Consider the following 12,706-nt stretch of genomic DNA (forward strand, 5'->3'; position numbering starts at 1 on the left):
AAAAAACACTTTATAATATATTCTATCATTCAATCTTGTTAACCTCAATCAAGTACAAAGGTATCTGGATTTTACTTAAAGTTTACAAAGGTGTTCCCACTACCCCAATTAGTCTAAATTAGTAGAGCTGGCAAAGAAATCTGAATTAATCATCAGTCAATAAAATTCACAAAGCCAGAAGCAGTTTAGTGCTCACAAGTTTATATTTTTAGGTTTGATATTGTTGTGTATTTTGTAAATACACAGACAAAACAGTTTCGGAAGTTTACATACATGTCTTAGGACACTTATATTAGGTAGGTAATTTACATAAAAAAAAATTGGTCTTCGTAAAAGATCTTCCCAAAGAGCTTTTACAAACAGCAGGCAGAAGAAAGTGTTCTTTATGTTTACAGTGTTTAAAATGCTGATTCTCCCATTTCATAATGGCCTCAACCATCCCTCTCTACAACCAAAAATTTTGTTCTCATTAGCTAGTGTACTCCAAATTTAAGTACCCAATGTCATAAAATTCAGGGCTAGAAAACATCTTTTAAAGTGTGCTTATCCCTAACACATCTTTAAACTACCTAGAATTGCTCAATTTCACTTGAAAGCAGGGATACAGCAGGAAAACAACCTTCCATTTGAAATGCTAAAGTGACTAAGAAACACCTGTTTTGTTAGTTCTAAACAAGTATATTATGTACCATAGTTAAGTTTAAGGATCTGGGTGACTGAACGGCACAAAAACTAGGGTTTATTACATCTAGTCCTTCCGATGAAAAACCACCCTTTTAAAAATTAAAATGCCACAGCTGATTAATAGCATATGCTACACTGAGGTTGTGTCTTCTTAAAGTCAAAGTGACAGAACAATCTTTTTATCAGGAGGAAAAGGTAGTAAGGATATTTGTTGGGGGAAGGACACAAAATTCCTAACATAGCTGCTTTATAGGAAAAATATAAATCTCCATAGACTCCGTTAAAGAGCTGAAATTCTACAAAAGAGCTGTTTAATGAGGCAGCAACAGAGTCTCCTAGGAAGAGCATGGGCTTCAGAATCAGACCTGTTCAAACCCCAGCACGATTATGACTGCATTAGCCACGTTTCTGAATTTTTCTGAGCATTTCTTCATCTATAAAATGGAGACAATTAGCACCTGCCTTACAGAGTAGATAAAATGTATACATACAGCATAACAGCAAGTGTGGGCACTCAAATTTGGAAGCTTTTAGAATCATTTTTCAGAACAATGAATTTTAAACCTTCATGCTATGTTCAGAAAATCCTAAAAATATAAGGCTCACTGAAGTTTCAAAAATTTAAGATTTTTAAAAACCTATTTTCCTTCACACTTTCCCTCATATTATACTACTCCAGTCATCTCCAGAAGGTTTACACTATATTAGGTTAATTTCCAAATCCTAATCCTTTCATTTCCTATTTTCTCCCTCCTTTCCCCCTTTTTTCATTTATCCTTTTCCTCTTGGTTCTCATGTGTAAACTAAGATGTATATGCACCTATTATGTACCAGTGTTCTAAGCACTTTACAGGAGTTAACTCATTCAAGCTCACTCTTCTCCATCAGGATGGCCCTGCCTAAACTAGCTAGTGTTCCCCCCGCCCCCATTTCAAAGCTACTCATTACCTCATTACTGTTCCTTTTCCCTTCCTGAAATGTTTTGTTAAGCTCTCAATTGCTAGCGTGCTAAAATTTAGCAAAACATCTAGTAAATAAAAAAAGTGAGTGCCAAGAACTATGACAAAGAGGGGACCATATGGAAGTAACTAAGAAATAATACATGATCTTGATTTGAGAGGGTCTGTTACTACATAGGGAATATGAAATAGCTCATGCTCTTCCCCTTCATTAAAATTAGTTCTAAAATATTTTTTTCATTCAAAATATAAATTACAAGAGAAAACTTCACCAAATATGTAACATAATTCTGCCAAAGTTCTATAGACAAAATTGAGTCTTCCATTACTACCTCTGAGACCAACCATAAGTTCTTAGTATCTATCAACTTCCTGAAATTTTAAGTCAGAAAAAGAATATACTTAAAAAAATAGAAATGTCCAGTAGTATACCTAAGTACTAAAACTATTTTTTAAAAAGATCTAGACGGGAAAAGGAAGCCCCTCAAGATCATGAAACAAAATAAGTTAGGCAGTCAGCAAGTAGAAAAATCTGTCAATTCTGTTTCTGGTAAAATGTTTACTTCAAAGAAATTTTTATATAGGCTGAGGCTAACATATTCAAGAGTATAAACATTTTTCCTTTGGATTACCTAAAAACAAACTTTTAAAGTATTATATTTCAATTGACTAAAAATATAGCCAAATCTGTCACAACACAACATAGAAGGTAATGGACAATTATAGAATATTTTAAATTAACAGTAACAAGTCATCTACATCAAACCTTGTTTCCAACTAAAACCAAAACAAAAGCACAACAATCCTGTAGTGTACCAAGTATGTATTTCAATTTACTGTATGCAATCTAACAAAAATTTGGTCATAATTTACCAGATATACATAAATGATTTAAGTAGTAAAAGAAAATTCAGTTTCAAGAGAATAAATTCATATTTTGAGGAAAAGTAAAAGTACATTAAGAATGTAAAGCCAAGTCCAGTTTCTATGCAATAAGTGAACTGTCTAATAAAGCAGATTTAGGTGAATTTTTTAGATATATATCTTTGCTCTTTAATATATATTTATATATAGACAGATCTACCAATTGTAAACTATTTTAAAGGAAGGGAATAAATGGGATGAAAGAAATCTTTATACTATACTTACATATTCACAAAGAACATTTTACGTTTAAAATACTTTGCATTCATAGTACTTTTGCCCGACTAATTTCTACTTTGGACCTCACCAGAAATACATTTTACTTATTTGTCTAGAACATTAAGATACTTTTCAGTTTTAAATCAAACCAAAACTATTCATCTTTCAGGTTTACAGTTATGTAGAAACTACAATAAAATACAGGTGACAAAAGATGCATCTATCCATGTAACTGTAATTTATCTTTGATTTATCCAAGCAGAAACATCATTGGCTAACATTAAACCATTATTCTACTGAAATCAGAGACAATGATAAAGCTTGCTCTGAAAAAAAACATATCAACTTTTCAACTTTGATCAGATGGAGCACCAAAAGGATTATCTGTCAAAGCATCTTTGCATTTTTTCCACACAACTAGCATAATTTAGTTACCTGATATAAAATAGGAAAATATACTCACTTTATTTAAAAGAAAGCTGAAAATATGTCCCTCAATCTTATAGAATATACACTATACTTGTGATAAACTGTGATACATGTCAAAAATGTGAAATTTTGCTGAGAGTTCCACAATCAGCTAATTCATTTGTCACCAGGCTAAATAAATCTGACAATTTCAACTTAAGGATCACCCTTTGTACCCTGAAGAATTTAGTTAAGAGAATAAAGCCTCTCAATTATTTTATTTGTAAGATTTTTGCAGATAATTAAATCAAGGTGACTACTACAAAGATTGTAGGGGTGTAGTGACTTTAAATAGGAAAATAAATTAACTTAATTATCAATCGTAATTTTATAACACTCAATATCCCGGTAAGTATGAAACAAAAGAGAATTCATGTTTTGTGTTAATTTTAATGGTAAAAAGGGCACAGGAATAAAAACCTGATATTTCACTTCTATTGCATAACAAGCTAACCAAACTGGACATGGGGGATAAATTATAAAACAAATCATTTTACTTATTATTTTTATGACTTTCGATTAGGTCTTTCAAATAGGACTGAGGTATAGTACACTGGCAAAAATAAAAAGAGGCCAACAAGAATAGTGCCGAAGTAACAGATACCCAAAACCGAATACCATGTCAGAAAACATCATATAGTAACCATTTATCAGATTAGAGCAGCAAGAGGAAGTTACTTCTAAATCATAATCATTTAAGTGGTATTTGTCAACTTCACCACGGTAACTCTGCAACATCATTCTTCATTTGTGTAGTAAAATTCATGTCAAAAAGGAAAGGGGAGGCAGGGGACGTCAGTTAGTTCATTCCAATAAATTATCTCTCCAGTTCTTATAAACATGCCCATCAGCACAAAATCGAGAAATAATACCTAAGACTAGAAGAGACTTGGTTTAAGTTATGAAGCAAATTAAATGGAAAAATACAAGAAAATAGAACCAATGGGGTTGAAAAAGCCCCTCACTGAAAAATCTGTATTAAAAAAAATAAAATTAATAAAAATAAAAATAGAAACAAAACTCTACTAGTACAAACTAGCCTGAGTGGTTTGATGGACAGAGTGATTGGGTCAACTGTCACTGTATTTCCATAAATGGATTTTCTTCACTCATGTTAAAGTAGCACATGAATGTAAGCTCTATAAAGACAGGTAATATATTTTCATAGGACCCAAATAGTTACTGTATATCCTATAAATAAAAAATATTTTACTTTGATAACTGACTGAATATGTGGGGACTCCATGTAATCCAACCACATGGTTGTTTGCTGTACAGTCCTGTGCAAATATAAAAAAATGTTTTTTTGCTATAAGGCTTTGACCCTACAGTTTTCACAGCAACATAACTACCATCCAGCATGTACCATATTTTGCAAGCCTTCAAGTTCAACAATCCAAATTGTCGATTCATATTATGTCCAAATGCAGCATTCTTGAGGAGTATAGTAGGTCAATTAATCATCTAGAGACATACAAACATCTCCTGATTCATCCCACCGAGATGGATCATTCTGATCTTCTCCATCATCAACCAGCTCTTCATCAGCTTCTGCTACTTCATTCTCCTCATATTCTTCATCCCGAGGGAATTCTGTATCCTGTCCCTGATCTACACCTTCTTGCCCTCCTGGTTGGGATTTATCTGCACAGTCTACACAAACACCATAGCGTCGAGATCCATGTCTTATTCCAACACTGGCTGCTAACATGAAGATCTTCTTACACACCATACATTTGTATTTTTTATCCTTTTTATGCACCTAATTGAAAAGGAAAAAAATTCAACATAAGGATAGTATATAAATAATAGAATGCTACTCGAATTGAACCAAATATCTAGTTAAGTGGATCTACTAATGCTTTTCTGTATGAAATTCAGTTTGATACATAAATCACATTCGCTGTTTAAAGCAATTTATTTAACAACCAACCTTATTTAAATTTGCAATTAACTGTTAAAATTTCTTTAATTGTCACTGTCATAAATATAGTTTATCTCAAAGATCACCCGTATTTAAAGTAACTCACCAGGGAATGTCTTTTTACATGTTCTCTTCGAGTAAACAGCTTTCCACAAATATCACAGCTAAATGATCTCACTCCCGTATGAATGAGCAAGTGCCTTTTTAGTGTTCGTCTGTATTTGGCTACATAGCTACAATGAGGGCATTTCAACTTGTTCATGATTAGAGATGATTCACCTTTGAAAATTAAAAAAGAAAAAAGAAAACCAGATAGTACTTACTATACATTAAAAAAAAAACTTGCTATTAAAACTTTCTATCTTTTTGCCTGAGAACGGGGCTACTGAGATATCGGGCTGAGATCTAGAGCCACTACTAATTGATTTTCAAAATTCAGACTATTAAAACTTTATAATCGTTAAAAATTATTTGATAATTCTGTATTTATTTAGTTGAATAATACTTGCCATTTTCCCAAGTTTCTTGTTTTGGCCAAGATTCCGGCAATAATCCATACTTGAAATCATTTGAAGCACCTGGTATCAATCCATACTTGAAGTCATTTGAGGTACCTGGTATCAACCCATATTTGAAGTCACTTGAAGGGCCAGGCATCAAACCATACTTGAAATCATGTGAAGTACCTAACACATTAAAAAGTGATGTGAAGTAATAGTCGTAGATATCTCTCCTCTCATTATTAGTGTCAGAAAATAAAAAATATTATCTCATGAGCTTAAGCTAGTTAACTCTACATTTTAGTATAAAAGATGTCTTCATACTTTATTATCACAATTAAAACTCAAATTTATATTACTTTTAACCATATGAAAAACTCAATTAAAAAAACTTCATGAATATTATTTGTGGGAGGTCACAAAAAACTACTCTTATAAATGTTGGGTTTCAAACTTATGCAAAACAGAAACTCTTCATAGTTGCTACTCCTATCTATTCTGTCAGGTGAGATTTTATTACTTTGAAGCCCAGCTATCAAATGGGATATTCTTATTGTATCTAAGACAACCAAACAACCACATTATCTTGAGAATACATATAGAAAAATGGAATAAATCAGGCGTTTGGGGAAAAAGGATTGCTTGAGCCCAGGAGTTTGAGGTTGCAGTGACTTATAACTAACTGTACCCCTGGCTCTAGCCTAGACAATAGAACAAGACTTTTTTCTCTAAGAAAAAAAGTGGACTAAAGTTCTTACTAGATACTGTTGTTACAGACACATGAGAGTAAGAATAACTACTCTTCATGTTTATTGAAACTACTCTTTCTAACTCTATTGTTAAATAAAACTAAGTCCAGGAGATACAATCAAAATAGAATGGATGTGCTTAAGAATCTTCAGATTATGAAGAGTAGGAATTATCTCCTCTGGATTTAATTCCATCATGAATTTGCAAGCAATTCCCTGGACCAGGAACCTTTCTGGTAATAGGAATACGAGGTTGAACAATCAGATTATGAGCTCATCCTAGAAAAAATGCTTTACATGTCACTGCTGAATAACACTACCATAACCTTCCACACACTCACTCTCCTGGGGAAGCTGTGCACCAACTACAGTGCCTAGTCCACCCTTCAAAGCAATTCTGGAATGCTTTCTGGAATGGCCATCAGAGTGAGCACCATATGAGGTCTGACAATTGAGTTTGCAAATTCTTCCTAGAAAAAGTGCTACAAACTTCGTTGCTGAATATCACTGTGGTTACGAGATGGACAAGGAGAGTACTTTGAAGGTGACCCTACTTTCAGCATTGAGGTACACAGAACTTTTTCTCGGATGAGTTTTAGAACTTAATCCGTAGACCCTGTATATCCAGAATCCCCCACAGCTATTTATTGCCAACCTGATCCAATCATCAACTCTAGCTCTTGGACTGTTTTTGGTAGCTGCCTACTTGCCTCCTGGTTCCCACTGCTGCCTTCCTAGGTTTTCAGTATAGTAATAGCAGATCATTTTAAATATACTAAGTTAGGCTGGGTGTGGCTCACACCTGTAATCCTAGTACTCTGGAAGCCTGAGAAGGGAGGATTGCTTAAGCTCCTCAGTTGGAGACTAGCCTGACCAAGTGGGAGACCATGTTGTACTAAAAATAGAAAAATCAGCCAGGTGTTGTCATGGGTTCCTACAGTCCCACCTACTCAGGAGACTGAGGTAAGAGTCTCTTAAGCCCAAAAGTTTGAGGCTGCTGTGAGCTACAATGACGTCACAACACTCTACCCAGAGCGACAGAGACCCTGTCTCAAAAAACAAAAAACCACTAAGTCAGAGCAGGCCATCGCTCTACCCACACAGCTGTAAGGGCTACCCATCTCACTCACAGTGAAAAACAAAGACTTTCAATATCCTACAAAGCCTCACCTGGTAGAGCCCTTGGAAATCTGTATCGACTTTCTTTTTTTTTTTTTTTTTTTTTTTTGAGACAGAGCCTCAAGCTGTCCCCCTGGGTAGAGTGCCGTGGCATTACAGCTCACAGCAACCTCCAACTCCTGGGCTCAAGCGAGTCTCCTGCCTCCGCCTCCCAAGTAGCTGGGACCACAGGTGCCCGCCACAACGCCTGGCTATTTTTTGGTTGCAGCCGTCATTGTTGTTTGGTGGGTCCGGGCTGGGGATTCGAACCCGCCACCTTAGGTGTACGTGGCTGGTGCCTTAGCCGGTTGAGCTATAGGCACCGAGCCTGTATCGACTTTCATGATAAGCAGGCTCCCAATTTAAGGCATCCACGCTTTCCTCAGTAGGAATCACTCCTTTCAGGATATATGCATGTTTTACTTGTACAGCAAATAATGTATTTTACTCCCATGGACATTATGGTTTTTAATAAAAGAATGCTTACCAAAAATGTATTTCCTAAGAATACATTTTCCCAGATATGTTCATTAAACATATTCCTCCTCTTAAAAATTGAGAGCAGGCTCGGCGCCCATAGTTCAGTGGTTAGTGCACCGGCCACATACACGGAGGCAGGTGGGTTCGAACCCGGCCGGGACCAGCCAAAAGAAGAATGACAACTATAATAAAAAATAGCCAGGTATTGTGGTGGGTAGCTGTAGTCCCAGCTACTCAGGAGGCTGAGGTAAGAGGATCACGCCCCAGAGTTTAAAGTTGCTGTGAGCTGTGACACCACAGCACTCTACTGAGGGAGACATAGTGAGACTATCTCCTAAATAAAAAACATTTGAGAGCAAACGTAAGATTTCTCCTTGGGTGAAAAGTATCAATTACCCAATGCATTCAAGTATTTTAAAATTATACATTATTACTTTTAATGTGAACTGTTGTGTACTTTACAATACACCCATCTTTTGGTGTCAAGAAAGCCCTCTCAACACCCATAACTATATATAATTTAACTATAATATGTTATTGCTTAGGGAAAAGTTTTCAGAACACTCAAGTAAAACAACATTTGTATGTGTGCAGGATGGAGACTAGGATGGGGGGATGAATCTATTTTTAGTTTCACATTTCTAAATAAAGTTTTAGCTTTATGATTGATATTTCTTATCTAAATCAGTACAAAATAGAACTAAGCAACAGGAGAGCAATAACTGTGTCTTAATCACCTTAGAATTTCTTTTATTTTTTTCTCTGAAGACGTCTTTGTGCCACCCAGGCTAGGGTGCACTGGCACCATCACAGCTCACTGCAACCTCATTCTTGGCCTCAAGTCATCTTCCTGCCTCAGTCTCCTGGTACATGCCACCATGCCTTGCTAGTTTTTCTATTTTTTGTAAATACAGTATCTTGCTTAGGGGCTAGCATCAGTGCATACTTTCCCAAGGGCAGTACTATCGAAGGTGAGTGTAGTGATATTCAGCAAAAAGGTATGTGTCACTTTTTCTCAGATGAGTTTGAGTACTTAATTGTCAGCCCTTATATGTGCACAAATTTAAAATCTTACATACAAATTCACACTGCCTTATTAAGCCCATTTTTGGGGCCAAATTTCTAAATGAAGAAAGTGCAATAAAATTCTCTTGCACTATTAGCAATTTTCCATATAAGGAAAATAATCTTCAAAATTCAACACATCTGACTTGTAAATTATTAATTTCAAAACTTTATTAAATTATTTTCAACATTCAGGGGAAACCACCTTAAGGCAGCTTCTTCAGAACGGCAGCTTATTGTGCTCAGTGTACACTATATATTCAGAAACCCTGGATACTTTGTGCAAAGAGTACCTCTAGTAGTTCCCCACTCCACTTTATCAACTTTGATAAATATTCCAAAGCTACAATGAAGGAACATCCACATCCTTTTATCTCAAATGTCAGTTTTGCCATGTTTTCCTTTTGTATACGCATATACATTTTTATCCAATATTTGAAAATCTGCATACTCATCACTATAAGTACCTTCACAGTACCTACCTTTCTTCTATTTTTCTTTTTCTTTCTTTTTTTTTTTTTTTTTTGAGAGAAGAGTCTCACTTTGTCAGTCTTGGTAGACTGCCATGGCATCATACCTCACAGCAACCTCAAACTCTTGGGCTAACGTGATCCTCCTGCCTCAGTCTCTCAAGTAGCTGGACTACAGGCATCCACTACATCCATGGCTATTTTTACAGATAGGCTCTCACTCTTGCTCAGGCTGTCTATAATTCCTGAGCTTAGGTGATACATCTGCCTTGGACTCCCAAAGTGCTAGCTAGGATTATAGGCATGAGCCACCCTGCCTGTCCTAGTATCTTTCTTCTAGATCCTACATAACACAGCACATCCAGGAAACTTAAAATTGGGTGGATAACATACTATTCAAATTTCTAGCCATTCCCAAAATGCTCCCTGTAATCACTTTTGATCTAATTAAGATCTTTGCTACATTTTAGTTTATTTCCTAGGTCTCCTTTTAATCTAATTGCTCTCCATTTGTCTTTTATGACATAAACATTTTAGAGTTTGGACCACTGTTGCATAACTGGATTTATGTAGATCTCATTTTTTTCCCCGTGATTAGAATGAGGCTAATTATTTTCTCAAGGATACTACAGAGGTAACGTGTTTTGGCTAGTGCATCATGTGGGCTAGCACTTAATTTCACTTTGTTACACTATTAATGACACTAAGTTTAATCACTTGGTTATATGAAAATGTGTTCTTCAGATCTCTCTAATTATAAAAATGCCATTTCCTCTTGTAATTGGAAATAATTTGTGGGATGATACTGAGACCATGTTTAATATGCTATTCCTTTCACCAATCATAGTGGGACAAGCCCACTAATACTGGTTTGACATCTACTGATGATCTTTCCTGTGGGGCCTAAAAACGAGGCATTTTTTCCAATTCTGTCATCGTTCTACTAGCTTGGCATTCTTCTGTAAAGAAATCTTTCTCCCTTTTACTCTATTTTCCTTATAACACACTCAGGGGGGTTCTTTGTCTATATGCATCAAGCTTTCCCCCAAATACAGTTAATATTATATAGAAATCAATAAAATGTTGTCCTTTTTTTGCAGTTTTCAGGCGGGGCTGGTTTTGAACCCACCACCTTCAGTATATAGGGCTAGCGCCCTATTCTTTGAGCCACAGGTGCAACCCCAATAAAATGTTTTCTACAGTGATTAACCATGCCATTATTTGTAAAGCTATTTAAAATACGTTTGTCTACCATTCTGATAATTACCATTCCCATTCCTTATCCATTTACCAGCAGGAAGACATAAATACTATTAAGTTAATTACCGTTTGATATTTGAGAGTTTTATAACCCTAAATAAATGACTCCTTCAAACATACAAAATCACGAACATCTATCAATTCACATTTACCAAATTTCAAAGGTCATCATAAATATAGCTACCAAGATTCAAAGTATTTACAGACAACACTGTCCCCTAAAGAACAGAAACTACAGTAGGCTATAGTAAACATGTAACACATCCTAATCATCAAATCCTCTTAAATGTATTTTTGCTAAAATCCTACTGTACCTACCAGCATCACCTCCATCTTGATTAGAACCAGCTTCAGCCATTAAATTTGGATTCACATTCCTATCTCCATCAGGCCCTGAGAGTAGAGCACCATCCAAATCTGAAAAGGAGACAGAATAATTTATTTACAAACCACATGATAGCCACCAACATAAACATTACTCTTGGTTCGGCGCCTGTAGCTTAAGCGGCTAAGGCACCAGCCACATACACCTAAGGTGGCGGGTTCAAATCCAGCCAAGGCCCACCAAACGACAGCTGCAACCAAAAAAAAAATAGCCGGGCATTGTGGCGGGTGCCTGTGGTCCCAGCTACTTGGGAGGCTGAGGCAGGAGACTCGCTTGAGCCCAGGAGTTGGGAGGCTGCTGTGAGTTGGGATGCCACGGCACTCTACCCAGGGGGACAGCTTGAGGCTCTGTCTCAAAAAAAAAAAAAAAGAAAAAAAAATTACTCTTCTTGGAATTGCTTCTTACACGGATTAAGTAAAAAGGCATATCTGTACAAAATGGAGTAACTAAAAAGGCGTGTTTGTAAAAACAGCATTATCTATGTACTCAACACTATAAGGCACAAGACATATTTTTGTGTGTGTGTGTTGCAGTTTTTGGCTGGGGCCAGGTTTGAACCCACCACCTCTGGTACATGGGGCTGTTGCCCTACTCCTTGAGCCACAGGATAAAGGAGTACAAAGTACTGGTTAGGAATGGTCTGTATGGCCAGGGTGACTTGAATGCCATTCTTAGTTTCCTGATTTATATCCATCTATATTATAGATGTGACACAGTAATCTAATTGAATAGTATTAAAAGTGTTACAATGATGGTGCCTGACATAAGAACAATACTTGCTACTACTAGCACTAACTCGTAAGTACAAGATGTATAAAACAGATTTTTTTTTTCTTTTTTGAGACAGAATCTCACTATGTTGCTCTCGGTGGAGAGCCGTGGCATCACAGCTCACAGCAACCTCAAACTCTTGGGCTTAAGTGATCCCCTTGCCTCACCCTCCCAAGTACCTGGGAGTACCAGGGCCCACCAGAACACCTGGCTATATTTTTGTTATAGTTGTCACTGGTGTTTTAGCAGGTCTGGGTTGGGTTTGAACCTACCAGCCCCAGTATATGTGGCTGGTGCCCTAACCACTGAGCTATGGGCACCGAGCCAGACTGCTTTTGTATTGGTTGAGAAGTGGAGAAGAACAATTAAAGCTAGAGTAGAGAAAGACCTTAGAAAAGTGGCAACTGTATTCACACCTCTATTCATTCCCTGTAATGTTCCCACAGAGATCTTCCTAAAACTTTACTTAAAATGTTCAATACCTTTATTGAATACCTTAAACTTTATTAAAAATGTTCAATGCTTTTAGTATAAAGCTTAGACTCTAGAAGAGTTCTACTATTTAGGTTCCTGCTTAGGACTTATTCTGCTTAGCATAATCCCACTGGTACCATCTGAACCCTCGTGTACTCTCTCAAATGACTTTAGTCTCTGAAGACTTTTTTTTTTTTTTTTTTTTTTTTTTTTTTT

General features: G+C 36.1%; 1 protein-coding gene across 2 annotated transcripts in view; it reads right to left on the reverse strand.

Annotated features, from left to right (window-relative positions):
- Positions 1-184: 184 nt before the first annotated feature.
- ZBTB10 (zinc finger and BTB domain containing 10) overlaps positions 185-12,706 on the reverse strand; it is a 40,978-nt gene continuing 28,456 nt past the window's right edge. For both annotated transcript variants that reach the window (XM_012810766.2, XM_003782531.3), the window contains exons 3-6: positions 11,179-11,277; positions 5,688-5,864; positions 5,285-5,457; positions 185-5,016 (exon numbers count right to left, since the gene is read on the reverse strand). In XM_012810766.2, coding sequence (XP_012666220.2) covers positions 4,711-5,016; positions 5,285-5,457; positions 5,688-5,864; positions 11,179-11,277 — 755 coding nt within the window. In that variant the 3' untranslated portion in view covers positions 185-4,710. The remainder of the gene's footprint in view (positions 5,017-5,284; positions 5,458-5,687; positions 5,865-11,178; positions 11,278-12,706) is intronic.

Source organism: Otolemur garnettii, unplaced genomic scaffold (genome assembly GCF_000181295.1).
Source record: "Otolemur garnettii isolate 467f Iridium unplaced genomic scaffold, OtoGar3 scaffold00004, whole genome shotgun sequence".
In the NCBI taxonomy this organism is placed as follows: domain Eukaryota; kingdom Metazoa; phylum Chordata; class Mammalia; order Primates; family Galagidae; genus Otolemur; species Otolemur garnettii.